The following is a 17,023-nucleotide window of genomic DNA, read 5'->3' as shown; positions in this document are numbered from 1 at the left end:
TTGACAAATATAGCATCGTTTAACATGAACGCACCCCCATTGGTCTAATGATATATCTCCATTCCGACGACTAACATCCATCACCATTGATTAAACTAACCCTTGATTATATGAATAATTGCAGTAGCTGCAGTAGTTAATGGTGAGAGCGGAATCGGAGACAGCAGTGTGACAGCTGGGCGAGCCGTCACTGAATGGACGCCGAACTTAGGCTAAGTGGCGAGTCTCCTCCTCGCGGCGTGTATTGAACACAACTGCCCCACTAAAGAGAAACGCAAAGCGCACCGTGCCTATGCTGTTGGTCGGGCGCAATTTTTCATGGGGCAAGCGTAACTGGAGAACGCGAAGTTACAGCCAGGCGACACACAAATACGTTTGTTATGGATGGATGCTATGGGCAACGCCGAGGCTAAGGGTGATGTCGCCACCTGGCGTTGCGCTAATGCATCGACCATATTGCACTTCTCCTGCTGGAAGCGCATGAAATCGGGCGGACGTGCAGAAACAACGCGTTGAAGAAGTTATCGTGAATGACAAGCTCATGATGCATTACTTAATTTTAACAAGAGCCCTTATAAAACACAGTTTTAGATATATAACGCGCGTCTCTAAAGCTTCTAGAATGTGACCGTGGCGAAGTGGGATAGCGTGCCCGGCCTCGGTTGTCATGGACCAATGTATCGTGGGTTCTACTACAGATGACGGAACGTTTTTCTTTGCTTTTTGTTGCTTTCTGATTTACGTATTTTTCGCCGTCATCTTCGTGAGGAAAACGTGTCACTGAAGTGTTCGTGAACGTAAAACACTTTCGTGTTAAAAAACTTGGTATACGTTTGGCTTGATCACTATACGATTTTCTGCGAAGAAAAACAGGATGAGAACCTCACTTCATATACTGACCGTCAGGTCATAATACATCAACACTTTTGCATGATTTAGGGTATACATCTGTTATTTAATGTCAACATAATAAAGTTGTGTAGTTAGCCAACAAAAAAAAAACATTTCAAGTAATGGTTGCCATTGGTAGTGGACAACACTTCGCGCTTAGCAGACAGGGCCACTTTATTCTGTTATGCTATAAATTTTACATGTACTTGAATGAAGACAATAAAATTTAACGTCTTGAAGTTAAAGTCTTTCCATGCTGTTCTCGTGACTGCATAAATTGCTGCGGCAGGTGCAAACATGAAAGGCTTATAGATCGCAATTGACAGCATTATTTACACTTCAAGCTTGGCGTACACAAAAGGGTATTTGTGGTATTGTGACCTGGAATAAATGTACCAAGGACGTTTAGGTACAACAATGTCACCATGGTAGCTGGTTGTTTTACAACCACAACGTTTGTTACCCACAGATTTTGTTACCAAGTAAGTGCAGGTAGTATTCAAAAACATTATTCGGTACACCTATTTCGTCTGTTTCTCGCATCTTGGGACAATATGGCAAGGGGTATTTGCGAGAGCGGTTGCCAGAAGGGGCCAGTATGACAGCAGCCGTTGTTCGAATTGTTGCTTGGCACGCATATGATGCGCCGAGTACTGTTCGAAAGCAATAGAACGTCTTCAGTGCCTTAATACAAGCAGCCTAATACAATAAAACCTGTCATGCATTTATGAAAGAAAATAAGAAAACTAAGCAGCCCGTTCTCGCTCTGACGCAACTTGCCAATATAGACCATTGTAGGCAAATGTAGAACCAGCGCGAAAGCAATGCCATCGCTTAAGCCTAAAAATCGGTCATCATAGAGCAATAGTTATCACGTATGCATAAGTGCCCCACCACGGTGGTTTAGTGGCTAAGGTACTCGGCTGCTGACCCGCTGGTCGTGGGATCAAATCCCGGCTGCGGCGGCTGCATTTCTGATGGAGGTGGAAATGTTGTAGGCCCGTGTGCTCAGTTTGGGGTGCACGTTAAAGAACCCCAAGTGGTTGAAATTTCCGGAGCACTTCATTGCAGCGTCTCTCATTATCATATGGTGGTTTTGTAACGTTGAAACCTCACATATCAATCCATCAATCAATCAATCAATAGCATAAGCAGAACTCATTACGGTTCCGCAGTCATTAGTAATGAATACATAATCAGCATTCATGAGATTGCTGCAGCAGATTGTATGGCCGACTGACCTGAACAGTCCAGACAACCTTCATAGCATCCGACGTGGAAGTAGGATCGGATATATTGCGGCGAACGCCGGTCTCGCACATGAAGGTCACGTTGTCGCAAACGGCTTGCAGGCACACGTCGGCCGCTCGGTCCAGAAGTGCCTCGGTAAGCGTGGGCATGAAGTCCGCGTGCAGTTCCTCGAGGGTGCAGCTCGGCAGACCCACGTAGAAGGTGAGGCTGCTCTGGAAGTAGGTGGGCGAAGGAAGGCCTGCGCCGAAAAAAGGCCTCGCTCACTACCCACTGCTTGGGCCAGCAAGGAACATTCCGAAAGTCCGACTGCAAATAAGCGAACCTCAATTATTACTGTGCTAAAGATTAATTTAACTTCGTGATTCACCTTATCTTGCCCTGTACAGGCATTATCAGAGCGTGCAACTTGTGTAAGCTCACCATCCATATGCCGCATGACGTATGAATTCATTTTTTGCTATACGCGCAAAGGTACAGCTCTTCTGTATACAGGGTGTACCAAATATCACGAAGCGTGATTTGGAAAAAGGGGAACGTCGTTGCGCGAAGCTGATCTACTGCATATTGTTGTTAGTGTAACGTAGTAATAATTCATCATCATCATCATCATCATCATCATCATCATCATCATCATCGTCAGCCTGACTACGTCCACTGCAGGACAAAGGCCTCTCCCATGTTCCGCCAGTTAACCCGGTCCTGTGCTTGCTGCTGCCAATTTATACCCGCAAACTTCTTAATCTCATCTGCCCACCTAACCTTCTGTCTCCCCCTAACCCGCTTTCCTTCTCTGTAAATCCAGTTAGTTACCCTTAATGACCAGCGGTTATCCTGTCTACGCGCTACATGCCCGGCCCATGTCCATTTCCTCTTCTTTATTTCAACTATGATATCCTTAACCCCCGTTTGTCCCCTAATCCACTCCGCTCTCTTCTTGTTTCTTAAGGTTACACCTACCATTTTTCTTTCCATTGCTCGCTGCGTCGTCCTCAATTTAAGCTGAACCCTCTTTGTAAGTCTCCAGGTTTCTGCTCCGTAGCTAAGTACCGGCAAGATACAGCTGTTATAAACCTTCCTCTTAAGGGATAATGGCAATCTACCTGTCATAATTTGAGAGTGCTTGCCGAATGTGCTCCACCCCATTCTTATTCTTCTAGTCACTTCAATCTCGTGGTTAGGCTCTGCGGTCATTACCTGCCCTAAGTAGACATAGTGTTTTACAACTTCAAGTGCACTATTACCTATCTCGAAGCGCTGCTCCTTTCCGAGGTTGTTGTACATTACTTTCGTTTTCTGCAGGTTAATTTTAAGACCCACCTTTCTGCTCTCCTTGTGTAACTCCGTAATCATGAGTTGCTATTCGTCCCCTGAGTTACTCAGCAATGCAATTTCATCGGCGAAATGCAGGTTACTAAGGTGTTCTCCATTAACTCTTATCCCTAACTGTTCCCATTCTAGGCTTCTGAAAACCTCCTGTAAGCACGCGGTAAATAGCATTGGGGAGATTGTGTCCCCCTGCCTTACACCCTTCTTGATTGGTATTCTGTTGCTTTCTTTATGAAGCACTATGGTAGCAGGTGATCCCCCGTAGATTTCTTCCAGAATGTTTATATATACTTCATCTACGCCCTGATTCCGCAGTGTCTGCATGACGGCTGATATTTTTACTGAATCAAACGCCTTCTCGTAATCTATAAAGGCTATGTATAGTGGTTGGTTATACTCTGAGCATTTCTCTATTACCTGATTGATAGTATGAATGTGGTCAATTGTTGAATAGTCTGATTGAAATCCTGCATGTTCCTTTGGTTGATTGAATTCTAATGTTTTTTACTCTGTTAGCAATTACCTTTGTAAATAGCTTGTACACTACAGAGAGCAAGCTGATCGGCCTGTAATTCTTCAAGTCCTTCTGATCTCCTTTCTTATGTATTAGGATGATGTTAGCGTTCTTCCAAGACTCTGGTACCCTTCCCGTCAAGAGACACCTCGTAAACAGGGTGGCTAGTTTTTCTAACACAATCTGTCCTCCATCTTTCAGCAGATCTGATGTTACCTGATCCTCACCAGCAGCTTTGCCTCTTTGCATGCTCTCCAAAGCTTTTCTGACTTCTTTTATCATTACTGGTGGGGCGTCATCTGGGTTACTGCTAGTTCTTATAGTATTAAGGTCTTGGTTGTCTCGGCTACTGTACAGATCTCTGTAAAACCTCTCTGCTATTTTAACTATCCTATCCATATTGGTAGTTATTTTGTCTTCTTTGTCCCTTAGTGCTTACATCCGACTTTTGCCTATCCCAATTTTCCTCTTCACTGCTTTGAAGCTTCCTCCGTTTTTCAGAGCGTGTTCAATTCTCTCCATGTTAGACTTTTTTACATCGCATACTTTACGTCTATTAATCAACTTCGAAAGCTCTGCCAGTTCTATTTCGTCTGTTGTACTTGACACTTTCATGATTTGACGCTTCTTAATTAGGTTCTTCGTTTCCTGGGAAAGCTTGCCAGTGTCCTGTCTAACTACCCTGCCTCGAACTTCCACTGCACACTCCGTAATGATACTCGTCAGATTATCATTTATTGTATCTACGCTAAGGTTGGTTTTCTCAATAAGAGCCGAGTACCTGTTCTGCAGCGACACTCTGAATTCCTGTACTTTCCCTCTCAGTGCTAGCTCATTGATTGGCTTCTTGCGTATCAGTTTCTGTCGTTCCTTCTTCAAGTCTAGGCGAATTCGAGACCGTACCATTCTATGGTGACTGCATCGTACCTTGCCAACCACTTCCACATCCTGCACGATTCCTGGGTGTGCAGTCATTATAAAGTCTATTTTGTTCTTATTTTCGCCATTAGGGCTCCTCCATGTCCACTTGCGGTTTTCTCGTTTTCAGTAGAAGGTATTTAAAATCCGCAAATTTTTGCGTTTTGCGAATTCTACTAGTAGCTCTCCTCCGGCGTTTCTAGTGCCGATGCCATAATCTCCTACTGCCTGGTCTCCAGCCTGCTTCTTCCCTACCTTTGCATTAAAGTCGCCCATCACTATAGTATACTGTGTTTTTACCTTACTCATTGCCGATTCTACGTCTTCATAGAAGCTTTCAACTGAAGCGTCATCATGGCTGGATGTAGGCACGTAAGTCTGTACTACCTTCATCTTGTATCTTTTATTCAGTTTAATTACAATACCTACCACCCTTTCATTAATGGTATAATATTCCTCTATGTTGCCAGCTATGTTTCTGTGAATTAGGAACCCCACTCCCAGTTCTCTTCTGTCTGCCAAGCCCCGATAGCAAAGGACGTGCCCATTCTGTAGCACCGCATAGGCCTCATCTGTCCTCCTTACCTCACTGAGCCCTATTATATCCCATTTAACACCCTCTAGCTCCTCGAACAGTACAGCTAGACTGCTAGACTAGATAAGGTTCTAGCGTTAAACGTTGCCAAGTTCAGGTTCCAATGGCGGCCTGTAGTCCAGAGATTCTTAGCACCCTCTGCTGCGTTGCAGATCTGACCGCCGCCGTAGTCACTTGCTTCGCAGCTGCTGGGGACTGAGGGCCGTGAGTTATTTGACGTATGCATGTGGGAGGTAGTGGCCAGATACTGCCCCAGAGTGGCCAATCCTTCTCTGGTGAGGGAGTGCGTTCCCGGCGGTGGTTACCGGTGAGGCCGCACCCCAGGCCTCTTAATGTAGTTCCATCAACACGCGGATTTTTTTTCCGGTTGGGAACTGCGCGGCACCGGGATTTAAACCACGGTCCTCTTGCATGCGAGGCGGATGCTCTAACCACTACGCCATCGCCGCACCCGGATTGTTATGTTCTAAATGTAGGTTTCAGCGGTGTCTCAGTCAAGTTTGTGGTTATTTTATAAAATGTTTTAATGAAATGAGATTTCTGCTGATTACCCCCTTAATTAAGGGTCTAGAGAGTACGGTTTTGGACCTCCGATTATCCTATGGTGTGCTGTTTATCATTATATTAAGCAGACAAAACTTAAATTCGTTTGTGAGGTGATGTTACCAAATTAATCTTTTTAGTGATTAGGCCTAATTTTGGTCACGAAATAGTTCCGGTACTATTACTCCTGTCCTGATGAAACCTGAGCGGCGACAGGTCTACAACTAGGTCTCTACACTGTATGAGTTAGAAGTTTACCGGTAGGTTACTAGCAAAGTTAAAAACAATCGTAAGGAAAAAAAAACACGTGGTTCAAGACTTTGATCTGACGGGCGTACCTTTCTCTCGAGCAGTGAGCCACCCTCCTCCTCTGAGCGAGGGAAGACGCGGGCACCACACGTTTATTAGCGGTTCTCGTTATATTCTTTCTAACTCTGTATCTTCCGGTTACCTTAAGCTATCAAAATTATTCTTACATGGAAAAAATCGGACTGTTGTGTTCGAAAAGTAGATATTAGCTATTTTTTCGGTGGCATTTGTAGCTCCTTTTGAAAATTTGTTTTAATAAAATGAGCTTTTTGCTGATTACCACCTTAATTAAGGGCCTAGAGTGTACGGAATTGGGCCTCCTGGTAGCCTATGGGGTGCGGTTTATTATTATATTAAGCGGATAAAATTTAAATGCGTTTGCGAGGTGATATTACCAATTTAATCTTTTTAGTGATTAGGCTTAATTTTGATTGCGGAATAACTCTGGAACTATTAAACCTAGCCTGATAAAACTTCAGTAGCGTCAGGTCTACCCTAAGGACTTTCAACTTTATAAGTAATAAGTTTCCCGGTAGAATATTAACTAAGTTTTTGTTAATTACATTCAAACAATAAGATTTAATTAGGAATTTGACTCGACAAATCATCATCTAAACATTGCGATGTTAAAAGAGGAACATGCAGGCATGTTCAAATGACAGCTGGCAAAGCGAATTTCAACAGCGTACTGACTGAATCCTCGTTCTTTGTTTTCCTGATTAAAAAAAAACTCGCGAAATCTAAAAAATGACACGTGACCAGACTGAAGCGCCCTCAAACAGGATGACTGTGAGGTAGCAAGTTCAGAGTATTGGCTTGCAGCTTCTGCGGATGGGAGCGTAGTCACGTGCAATTTTTTTAGATTTCGCGTGCTTTTTTATCAGTCGCGCATTGCTGAAAATAGCACAGTTAGGTGTCGTTTCAACACACCTACGTATGATTATTTAACATTTTAGTATATACGTGAGCATTTGTCGAGTTAGACACTTAATTACGTGTAAAAACGAAACCTAATTAACGAAAGATCAGCAGTGGTACTACAGTAAACTGAGAAGAATATGCACTGCGTGATTCGCGCAACGACGTTCCTCCCTATTTAAATCATGCTGCGTGATATTTGGGACACCCTATATATGCGGCACACACACATAGGCATTGCAGCACACTTAGAAATAATTTTGACCATCTGCGTCTCTTTATAAGTACACGGCAGTTGTCATGCTTGGCACCATGAAAATGACGCCGCTTTGGCGGAGATCGAACTCCCGACCTGGAACTGAAAGCGTGTTGTGAAAAACGTCTGTTTCAATATATGAGAAGGGCCCGATATGATATCGGCAATAACGTCCGTTACTTAGGCAATAACGTCCGTTACTTAGGCAATAACGTCCGTTACTTAGATAAATGTACCTATAAGGCTACGCAAGCTAGTCGAAATTCATCCGCCGTTGCTGGCTATGGTATGCTTCATAATTGTATAACTGTTTTGGCTGGTAGAACGCTCCAATTATATGAATTTAAAGGCAATGATGCAGCAGTAATGAAGGTGAAGGCGCGAGAAAGACTGCTTGCAGACAAGATGTCCTCTGACCAGCCATGGGGCTCTAGTAGTTATAGATTACTGACCTGAAGGTCACGGGATTATCCATGGCGCATTTTTGATGGAGACGAAAATGCTTGATGCCCGTGTAATTAGATTCAGGTGCACGTCAAAGAAACCCAGGAGGTCAAAATTTTCTGAGTCCCTCCTCATTGACGTATATCGTGGTTTTCGAAAGTCAAGCAGCTCTGTCATATATAAGATATCCACCCGACCACATAGGCGTCAAGATGTATGCACTGCTGAGTATAGGAAGCGCGATAAGCGGCGCTGTATGGCGAACGGTGATTTTTATCGCCCCAGCGGTGAACGCTAAGTGGTCGCATAGAGGCAAAGTTCTTCAATACTTCTTCTATATGCACGAAAGTTTGCCGTCACACTATGGGGCAGTTTTATGCACTGCCCAAAGCTGCCGCAATGCAGCTTGCTGTGCCAAATAGGGCTAGGACGCCTCAATGTGCACCTCCGGTACAGGGTGGAGACAGTGCCTTTGTAGGCGCCATTTTGGTTCCACCGTTTGTTGGAATTGCCTGGTTTGCTCTCATAAACAGCTTTCAGTGAAATAAAAAGTATTTTGGCTCTGTTTATCTCTTCCGATGTTAGGGCTTTCACGTATATTGTTAGTGACCACTAACACTAATTATTAAAAGCCCTATTACGCTCTAGTTATTAAAAGAGCGTATCTGTCAGTTTACCTATGAAACTGGCCGCGTAGGCCTTAGTGGTCTCTCGGCTGATTGATGTAGACCAAATTGGCGTGGTATTACGAGAAAATATGCCGAACATCAATAATTGGTTATTACGTAAAAACAATGACCTCCACGTCATGTGAGCCTTGAGGTACAAGATGAGGTCAATGAACCCTAATAGCCGTTTTATAACTTGATGCGCACCGAAATTGACAAGGTGTGATAACAGTGCGTGGTGAACATAAATGACTGCTCATAAATAAAAATCTCGTCATGGATGTTATGTGTGCCATGACATACTTGACCCGCAATCATGGAGTTCTAACGGCATTAATATTAACTTTCTGCGTACTAAAACTTATTCTGCATGATAAACGAATTACTAACATAAATGACTTGCCATAAAACTGACTCAATTTGTATTGGCTTTATTAGGGTACGTGCTCGTACTCAGCCACACAACTGGCTACGCTATCTCATTGCACTCAAAATTCAGTTGTTCCATATTTGTTCGATTCGCATTAGCGAAATTCCGCGTAATCCACATGGGCCTATTATGGCCATACTGTCATTCAGCTGGCTATAGGCAATCTCAGCTTACTCAGAATTTACTTGTTTAGTGTTAGCTTAATTTGGATTAGCGTACTTCTGTCTACTCCGCGTGGTCTTATTTAGGCATAATCATTCAACTGCCTAGGCAATCTCAACTTACCCAAATTCGCTTGTTTAGCTTAGCTTGAAAATCCGCCTTAATATGGAATGCCTTCACTTCGTTTCAATAAAGCATCCAACTGCCTAGGCAATCTCAACTTGCTCAAAAGCCACTTGTTCGCCATTTTCTTATTCCAGATTAGCTTAATTCTACTTAATCTGCATGCGTTTAATGTTGCCATACTCAGTGATTCAAGAATAAGAATGGCTCTTTGGAATAGTTGGCTGAATTCCATGTTAATAGGGTTGCAGCGCAATGTAAGTATTGAAAGAAAAATTATGCTGTTCCTGAAAGTAAAGTATCGCATGCGCTTGCCAGCAACATGGCTGAAGCATCGATGAAACAAGCTGCCCATATCCATCGCGCGGAAGGGGCATGCAAACACATCACTCTGCGTGCGATGCCGGCCGTCAGTTGCTCTTCACCTAGAAAGGAAGCACTCTCTGTCTTTCGCTGGACGAAGGAGTGTGAAGAGGCGCTGAGGTAGGAGGCTGCGTGGCTCGATCCACAACTGTGAGCTTTGAATATGAGGGCGGCTGTGCACGTGATACTTCAGCAGGCATCAGAAAACCGCTTGTGTACTCGCCTACCCGCTATGTTATCACTGCATGAAAGCTGATTTTTCCCGGTAGCGGCCGTATTCCCATACACCAACGTTTTGCAGTTTCGCGATATCGGATGGAAAAAAAATTAGCTGCAGCCTTAGTTTCTTATGGAGCTGCGTGCTCGTATCGCATGGTGTAAGATGGGAAGTCATCGAAGGATTTTCTGACCATATAGCTGTTGAAGTTGCCTCGAACTTAACGTGTTCCTTCCCAATGTTTAGTCATCATTAGTAAAGAAGGAGGTCCCGGAGTTACGAAATTGCCGGGTGTTTTCCTTAGCGACCTGAGATAACAATGATCTGTAGGTGGGTTTTAAGCCCCGAAACCACGATATGATTATAAAAGACGCCGTAGTCGACGGCTCCGGAAATTTCGATCATGTGGTGTTTTTTAACGTGCCCTGTATCGCACAGTGAGTCATATACCATTTCGCCTCCATCAAAATGTGACCCCCATGGCTTGTAGCAAACCCGCGACCTTTGGATCGGCATCCGAGCATTCGATAGCTACTGATCCACCGAGATGGGCTGCATAATCTGAGTTTAAAACTGTTTTGAACTATTTCTAATTCTGATGACACTTCCATAATGGACACTTTCACCTCATCTTGTAAGGAACATTTTGAGAAATCGAATGTTGTAGGAAATTTCGCAATGTAGATGCGGTGCTTTTTGAACTTGGGACATTGTGAGTGAATGCTAATCAGTGTATGTGCCTTAAAATATATTGAAGGGAATCGATGACACGCGCGGTATAATAGAGAAATGCTTCATCTCACTCGTCCCATAAAGCAGTTACGGAAGAACCATGATTTATAGTGTAATGATAATGCTTATTCATTCAGTGCACCGAAAAGTAAATTAGAAGCTAAAATAAAAGGGGCTAGGAACTACTGATGCAGCAATTTTTTGGCTGAATTTATGAAAAAAAAAATATCCATTCAGGTTCTACACATAGATTAGCCCGGCATCATCTATGCCTTCACTGTTTATTCTTGATGACCAATTCTCCTCATATCCAAAAGCTATAGAAAATGCCTTTACCAATTACTTAAAATCTATTTTTTTCTACCGATAACAAAATCAATCCTTCATTTTTCGCGTGCAGCAAACACCCTCACCTTCCTAATCTTGAATAAAATCCTCCGGAGTGCGTAAACTTGTACTAAATCTTGATCTTACGGAATGTTGTGCTTCAGAAGGCATTTCAGATATGTTTTTATAAGGGTATTCAGAATGATGTGCTAACTATCTTACTGTATTATTTAAAAAAATTAATAATCTCTGAAATGGTTTCACAGCAGTGAAAATTAGCAAACTTCGTGCCCATATTTAAGTCTGGAAACAATAAAATAATACCAAATTAGCCTATAGGTCAATGTCTTCGCTTTCAACCAGCCCATAAGTTTTGGAACATATCATTGACAAACACACTGTAAAATGCCTAAATGCACAAAATACACTTTTCCTGTCACAGCGCGGCTTTCGTACTGGCTATTCTATACTGTTACACAGTTGCTTGAATTTGCGCACAACATTGCTTCTTCTTTTAATGATCGAGAAAGATTTGATTCCATATTTATTAACTATTATAAGATCTTTTACATGATTTGCCATGCTAAATAGTGAGCCTCTTCACACATTGTTTGGCGACAACAAGCTGGTTGATTGGATAGCAGATTACTTGTGGTCGCCCTCACAATAAGTTAAGTTTCACCACGCGAAGTCATCCGCTGTAGAGATCCCATAAGGGGTGCCTGAAGCCTCGGTGCTTGGGCCGCTTTTGTTTATTATTGATATAAATGGCGTATCAAAAACTATAGGTGAAACCCCTATTAAACTTTGAAAGTATGCAGACAACTGCGTTAGCAATAACGCCATCTCTAATTCTCAAAGTGAATATCCGCCAAATAGTTATTTTTCGTTGTTTCGTAACTAGAGTGAAACATGGCAAATGTCTATTCAATTCAAAAAAGTTGGTAGTGACGACCTTTTCAAATACACAAAAAAGCCACTTCATTTCACATATAATAATGACAGTGTGAGCCTAGCACGTGTCATGCATTTTAAATATTTTGGCTGACTCTCACAAAAAATTTAAACACGCACGTCAAAACACAAGCTCTTCGAAAACTTTAGTATTTCGGACGCAAACTAACAAACTCGACAAAAAAATGCAGACAGGGCATACGACTTTGATCGGACTGCAATATGTCTCAGTTGTTTGGTCACCTCACCACTGATAAGACATAGGTACATTAGATTCTGTTTAAACGAGCAATAATGTTTATATTTTCTCACTTTAGGGCAAGCGTTTTCCGCCCGCTTCACATGCGCATGTTTTATCGCTGCAGCCCCTCTCGAACATCGACGCACTTGTGACCCTGCATAAGATAGTTCACACCAGTTCAAGTGTTCTAGCAACCACATCTTTCATTCCATCTTCTGCATATTATAACCGGCGATTTGATCCGCTAAATATTGCGCCCTTTACATTTATTCTGAATTGTTTTCAGTGTTTTTTTTCCTCCGCAGAACGTGGGTTTATGGAATAAGCTCGGTGAGAGTCTGGGCAGACTGGGTACTCAGCAATTCGAAACAGGATTGCGTAAACATGCATTTTGTACAATTGTATTTTTTGAAGGGTCTGAAATTTGTACTTGCACCTGCTATCTCTCAAAAACTGAGACAGCACAATTTGTAAATAAATAATATAAAGACATGTTTTCCCCTCGTTAACTGCTTAGCCCTTTCGAAGAAACAATTTTTTTTTCGAAATTCAAGGCACAAATTTTTATCCTGGCCAACCCTTGAATCTCCCCCCTCTCCTCCATTCCCCCCCCCCCCCCCCCCCCCCGTGCCGCACCACCTCCAATCTGATGAACCACGCGCCATTGACGCGCTGCCACCGAAAGAGGAAACACCGGCGCGCCACCACCGGTGATTTTGGTAACGGCGCACAGGTGTGCCTCCCATATTTTTCTTGGCTAAATGTTACGAGGGATTCGGACAGAAACGTAACATGTCTGTTGGCCTTTCGTATGTGAACTGGTGTACAGTGGTACACAGGAGTCTGCCATTGACTGATCTCAGTGAGTTCAGAACAACGTGTTTGCACCCCGGTTCCACGCTAGCCACTGCTCTCTGCCTGACACTCTTGAACCAAAATGGCTGCCTACGAAGAAGCGGCGGCGCGGAGTGGGCCAAAAGGTGTCTCAGGCTGGAAGCGGATGCGCGCGCATTGATGTACCCTATAGAGAGAGGGCAGAGAGTGCGTCGTTTGAGTGCGGAAACCCTTGTGTGAGAGAGGGAGAGAAAGAGAGAGAGAGAGAGAGAACTCTTTGATGAAAGGCAGAGAATTCAGCCGACGTGGAAACGCTTGTGCGGTGTGACACGTTCTGATGGGTGTCGTGCTTTCTGAACATCTCCCACATTATTAGAACGTTATAGTTTACCCTTATAGTGTGATAGTGGGGGTTAAAGTATTAGCGTTACCGTGCCACAAATGTTCATTGCGGACAGTGGCTTATAGTTCAGCGCGATAGCGTTTACGTGCCCCAGCTGAGATGGTGGCGCTACCTAGCGGAGGGCAAATAAGTTAAACAACAGTGAAAAGGAAAATAAAACCAGAATGTTTGCCTGTGTCACCATGAAGAGCAATGTTACAACTTTCTTTTTTTAGTAATGATGAAAGTAAATAAGTATGAACCACGCACCAAACACTAGTATCTATGTTGCCGATTTGTTTACATGTTTTTCAAGTTAGGCCTAGGGACGTTCGAATTGTGAAGCTATATAAAAACTACGCAAACTTATCCATATTACTCAATGACCGCAGCTAACTGAAAGCAAGCAAGGCCATTTTAAACAGTTGTTTGCTGCGAACAAAGTGTATCTTACAACTATGCCAAAATCACTTCAAAGCGGGTGTCCAAAACCACCACCATGTTTCACATACACTACGTAAACCACGCTAACACAGTAACGTTAAATCCGACAAATAGCGAGCGTACTACAGTGTGCACTTTGATCCCGCTATCGTGGTAAGCCTGATATCCGCTAATTCCGGTAAACTATAGCTGTCTATTTTGGAAACAGCTGAAGTATGAACGTGGGACGATGATGCCAAACACGTCTTGCGTGTCAGCGGGCTATTCTGTTCACAAGAGAACAATTAGAAGGCGTGTTTGGTTTAGCCAGTAACAAGGAGCAGCGCGAGATATCAAAGGGCCTTGGTGGAGCCAGACAGGGATGTTTCCAATACTCAATAGATGTACAAGCGTAGGGGCACAACGCACGTTGATGCTTCTGACAGCGTCGCTCAGTGGCGTAGCCAGGAGGTAGCACACCGGTCCCATAACCCCCCCCCCCCTCGATTTTTTTGGTCATAGCATACTCTGCCCAAAATGACAATCGAACACATATGCCTGCCACGCCTCCACTTCAAATTAAAGTGCCGCCCCCCCCCCCATCATCTGACACCCCATGCATGGCTACGCCCTGCTGCGCAGTCAACGAATCGCAAATTCTTAAGCGTGAATGTGGATGCAACAACCTAGGCGCTGACCTCTTTGAAAGTTCCACCACTGGGGCGTTCTCTCGGGTGCGCAGCATTTCGACTTAGGCAAATATTCCAAAAATGGAACCTATGACAGCATGGACACTAAGGGCGCTCACCAGGCCTCGGCGGGCTCATTTTGCTGATGGGAAAAAAAGTAAAAGAAAATGATCGTGTATTTTCAATAGTTTAGTACTTTAGAGCAGGGGTCTCAAACAGACCTCGCACAGCGGGCCATAGTCACAGAAGGGTCGGGGCCTCGAGGAAAGTCGAAGCAAGGAGGGCGGAGTGTTCTTTAGCATAAGCAAGGTGACAGCTAATTTTGTCATTTCAATGAACGCCTTTCTCAAATTTCATATATTGGTCATATCTGAAGCGGTTTGGAGTCAGTAATCGGGAAACATATCGATACTGATCTACAGAATGACCGAAATCTGTACACCTGCTCTAAAAGAGAGTTTTTATTCCCAGGTTATTTTTCAGCGCATGGTGATTGCTCGAGATGCCTCAGAAAATGAAAAAAAACGCTACAGACCAGTCATGTCTGCATAGCTCATGAACCTACTTAGTAGAAAATTAAAAGAAAAAGTTACGAGGACGGCTATACGTGCCGCGCGCCGCATGTTAGGAGACCGTGGAACCGTATGCGGACCGCAGGCTGTGTGTTTGAGACCGCAGTCTTAGATGATAGATCATGGATCTACTGTCTCCCAGTACGCCGTGCCTCATAATGGTGTAATGACCATGGTACTTTGAATTCAGAATTGTTGTGTGTTTTAGGTTGACACCACAGTATGCTACTCTATTTGAGCGGCTACTCTTTTCGCCCGGGTGCTTATTTCAAGACTTACGACGTACTCAGGCACTCATTTACGGATGTTGCGCGCCAAAAGTAGCTACAAGGTACACGTAAACTGGTAGCGTAACTTCAATAGAAGCCCATGTATCTAGAAACTAGTGGCACGTTGCTACCGTTGTCATCTATATGTGTATATGAAAGAACTGACAGCAAACAAAAAATAAAAAAAGAAAATATGATGTCACAACCAGAAGTGGTAGCAACGTCGTGCACCTGCTTTACATGGCACAAAAGTGAATTTTTTCCTTATGGCTCACCTTTTACGTGCCGTTATAAACACAAGATTTTATTGGGCCTGATGGCTCGCTAATAGCGTGCGCGAGAAAAAAGGAAGACAACAAGAAAGGTTGAGGAAGCAAGGTTTTTTTATTAGCCAATCAGTGTGCTTGCAATATACACCGATTACTTTGAGGATGAAATTGTGACACAACTGTTCACGAGCACAATAGTATATAAGTTCGGAAACTCACTTTACCCAGTCGTGGAAAGCCACTGCAGAGAGACAGCAGCCCTGAGACTATCACTTTGGCAACCGTATAGTACAGGGTCTAGTTGCTTGGCGTGTCGCATTCAGCGTCACCGAAGGCGAGGGCACGCACGTCATGCGCCAGTAAAGGCACTCACAGGAGCGCTCCTATCTACGCATTGTGAGCTAGTTGAGCTCGGAGACGTCACGCCAGTGAACAGCACATGAGCAAATAAATAAACCATCCCGCAAAAGTGAGAGATGTCTCGTTGACCCGGCAATGCACCGAACTAAACACAAGCCCTAATGGCAAACTATATCTGTATACACCCCCCCCCACCTCATTCATTACACTCAGCCAAAAAATGAGGCAATCAACCAATCAGCTAAGTGTCAGCTAAACAGTAAATTTATAGTTAACTTTGACATATATAAAATCACGACTATTTGAGAAAAGTTTACACTGAGTTTTTGGCTATCCCCCCCCCCCCCTTATCATCTAGTCACACTTCAATTGTAGGCGAGCGTTGATGCCTGTGGCAGTAGGTTCCAAGTTTCATGACCGATATAATTTGACCATGCATAGTATACGTGAAAGTAAAGCGACCGTCGTGGACGTTTATGAAGCTAGAACACCCTGGCTGTTCCGCACAGAACCACAACGATAGCAGCGTTTGCAAACGCTCTCATGCAGAGCTGCGCCTCTGGCGGCGGCCGCTGGCTTTATGTGAAACGGAGGAGACAGTTTCTGGATCGTAAAAAATAATTATTGAATTTTCAGCCTCTGAGGGACTAAGAGGGACTTTTCAGCCTCTGTTTGCTGTCTTTCAGCTGCTCTGAGCTACGGTTTCATTTAGCTAAATCGCTACATAGGCAATAAGAAACAAAAGTGGTTGTTAGTATTACGTGCAGGGTTTTAAGCAAGTCTCTTTTGAACGCGAAATCTGCCGTGTCCGTGCTTAAACTCACTCGCTTATGCCGATTTCTACCGTCGTAATAGTAAATGCTACAGACATGGGCCTGTTCAAGATGATGCCAAGATCCACACACGACCCGGCGCGCACATGAAAACCGTAATCGCGTCGACGCGAATGGTGGACCTGTTATGGCTCTGACACTGGCACGCAAGTTTCAGTTGAACACGCTAACCTGCGAACTTGTCTCAAGGAGGTCTTCATTCCAGCCCGA

General features: G+C 43.8%; 1 protein-coding gene across 4 annotated transcripts in view; it reads right to left on the bottom strand.

The window, feature by feature from the left end:
- LOC119175723 (uncharacterized) overlaps nucleotides 1–17,023 on the bottom strand; it is a 194,346-nt gene that overhangs the window by 23,019 nt on the left and 154,304 nt on the right. For 3 of the 4 annotated variants that reach the window (XM_037426674.2, XM_037426673.2, XM_075881952.1), the window contains one exon: nucleotides 2,133–2,380. In XM_037426674.2, the coding sequence (XP_037282571.2) occupies nucleotides 2,133–2,380 (248 nt within the window). Of the gene's footprint in view, nucleotides 1–2,132; nucleotides 2,449–17,023 lie in introns of all 4 variants that reach the window. The other variant, XR_012888133.1, reaches the window with a different exon arrangement.

The sequence above is a fragment of the Rhipicephalus microplus genome, chromosome X (assembly GCF_043290135.1).
Source record: "Rhipicephalus microplus isolate Deutch F79 chromosome X, USDA_Rmic, whole genome shotgun sequence".
NCBI lineage: Eukaryota > Metazoa > Arthropoda > Arachnida > Ixodida > Ixodidae > Rhipicephalus > Rhipicephalus microplus.
This window is presented reverse-complemented; position numbering and strand designations above follow the sequence as displayed.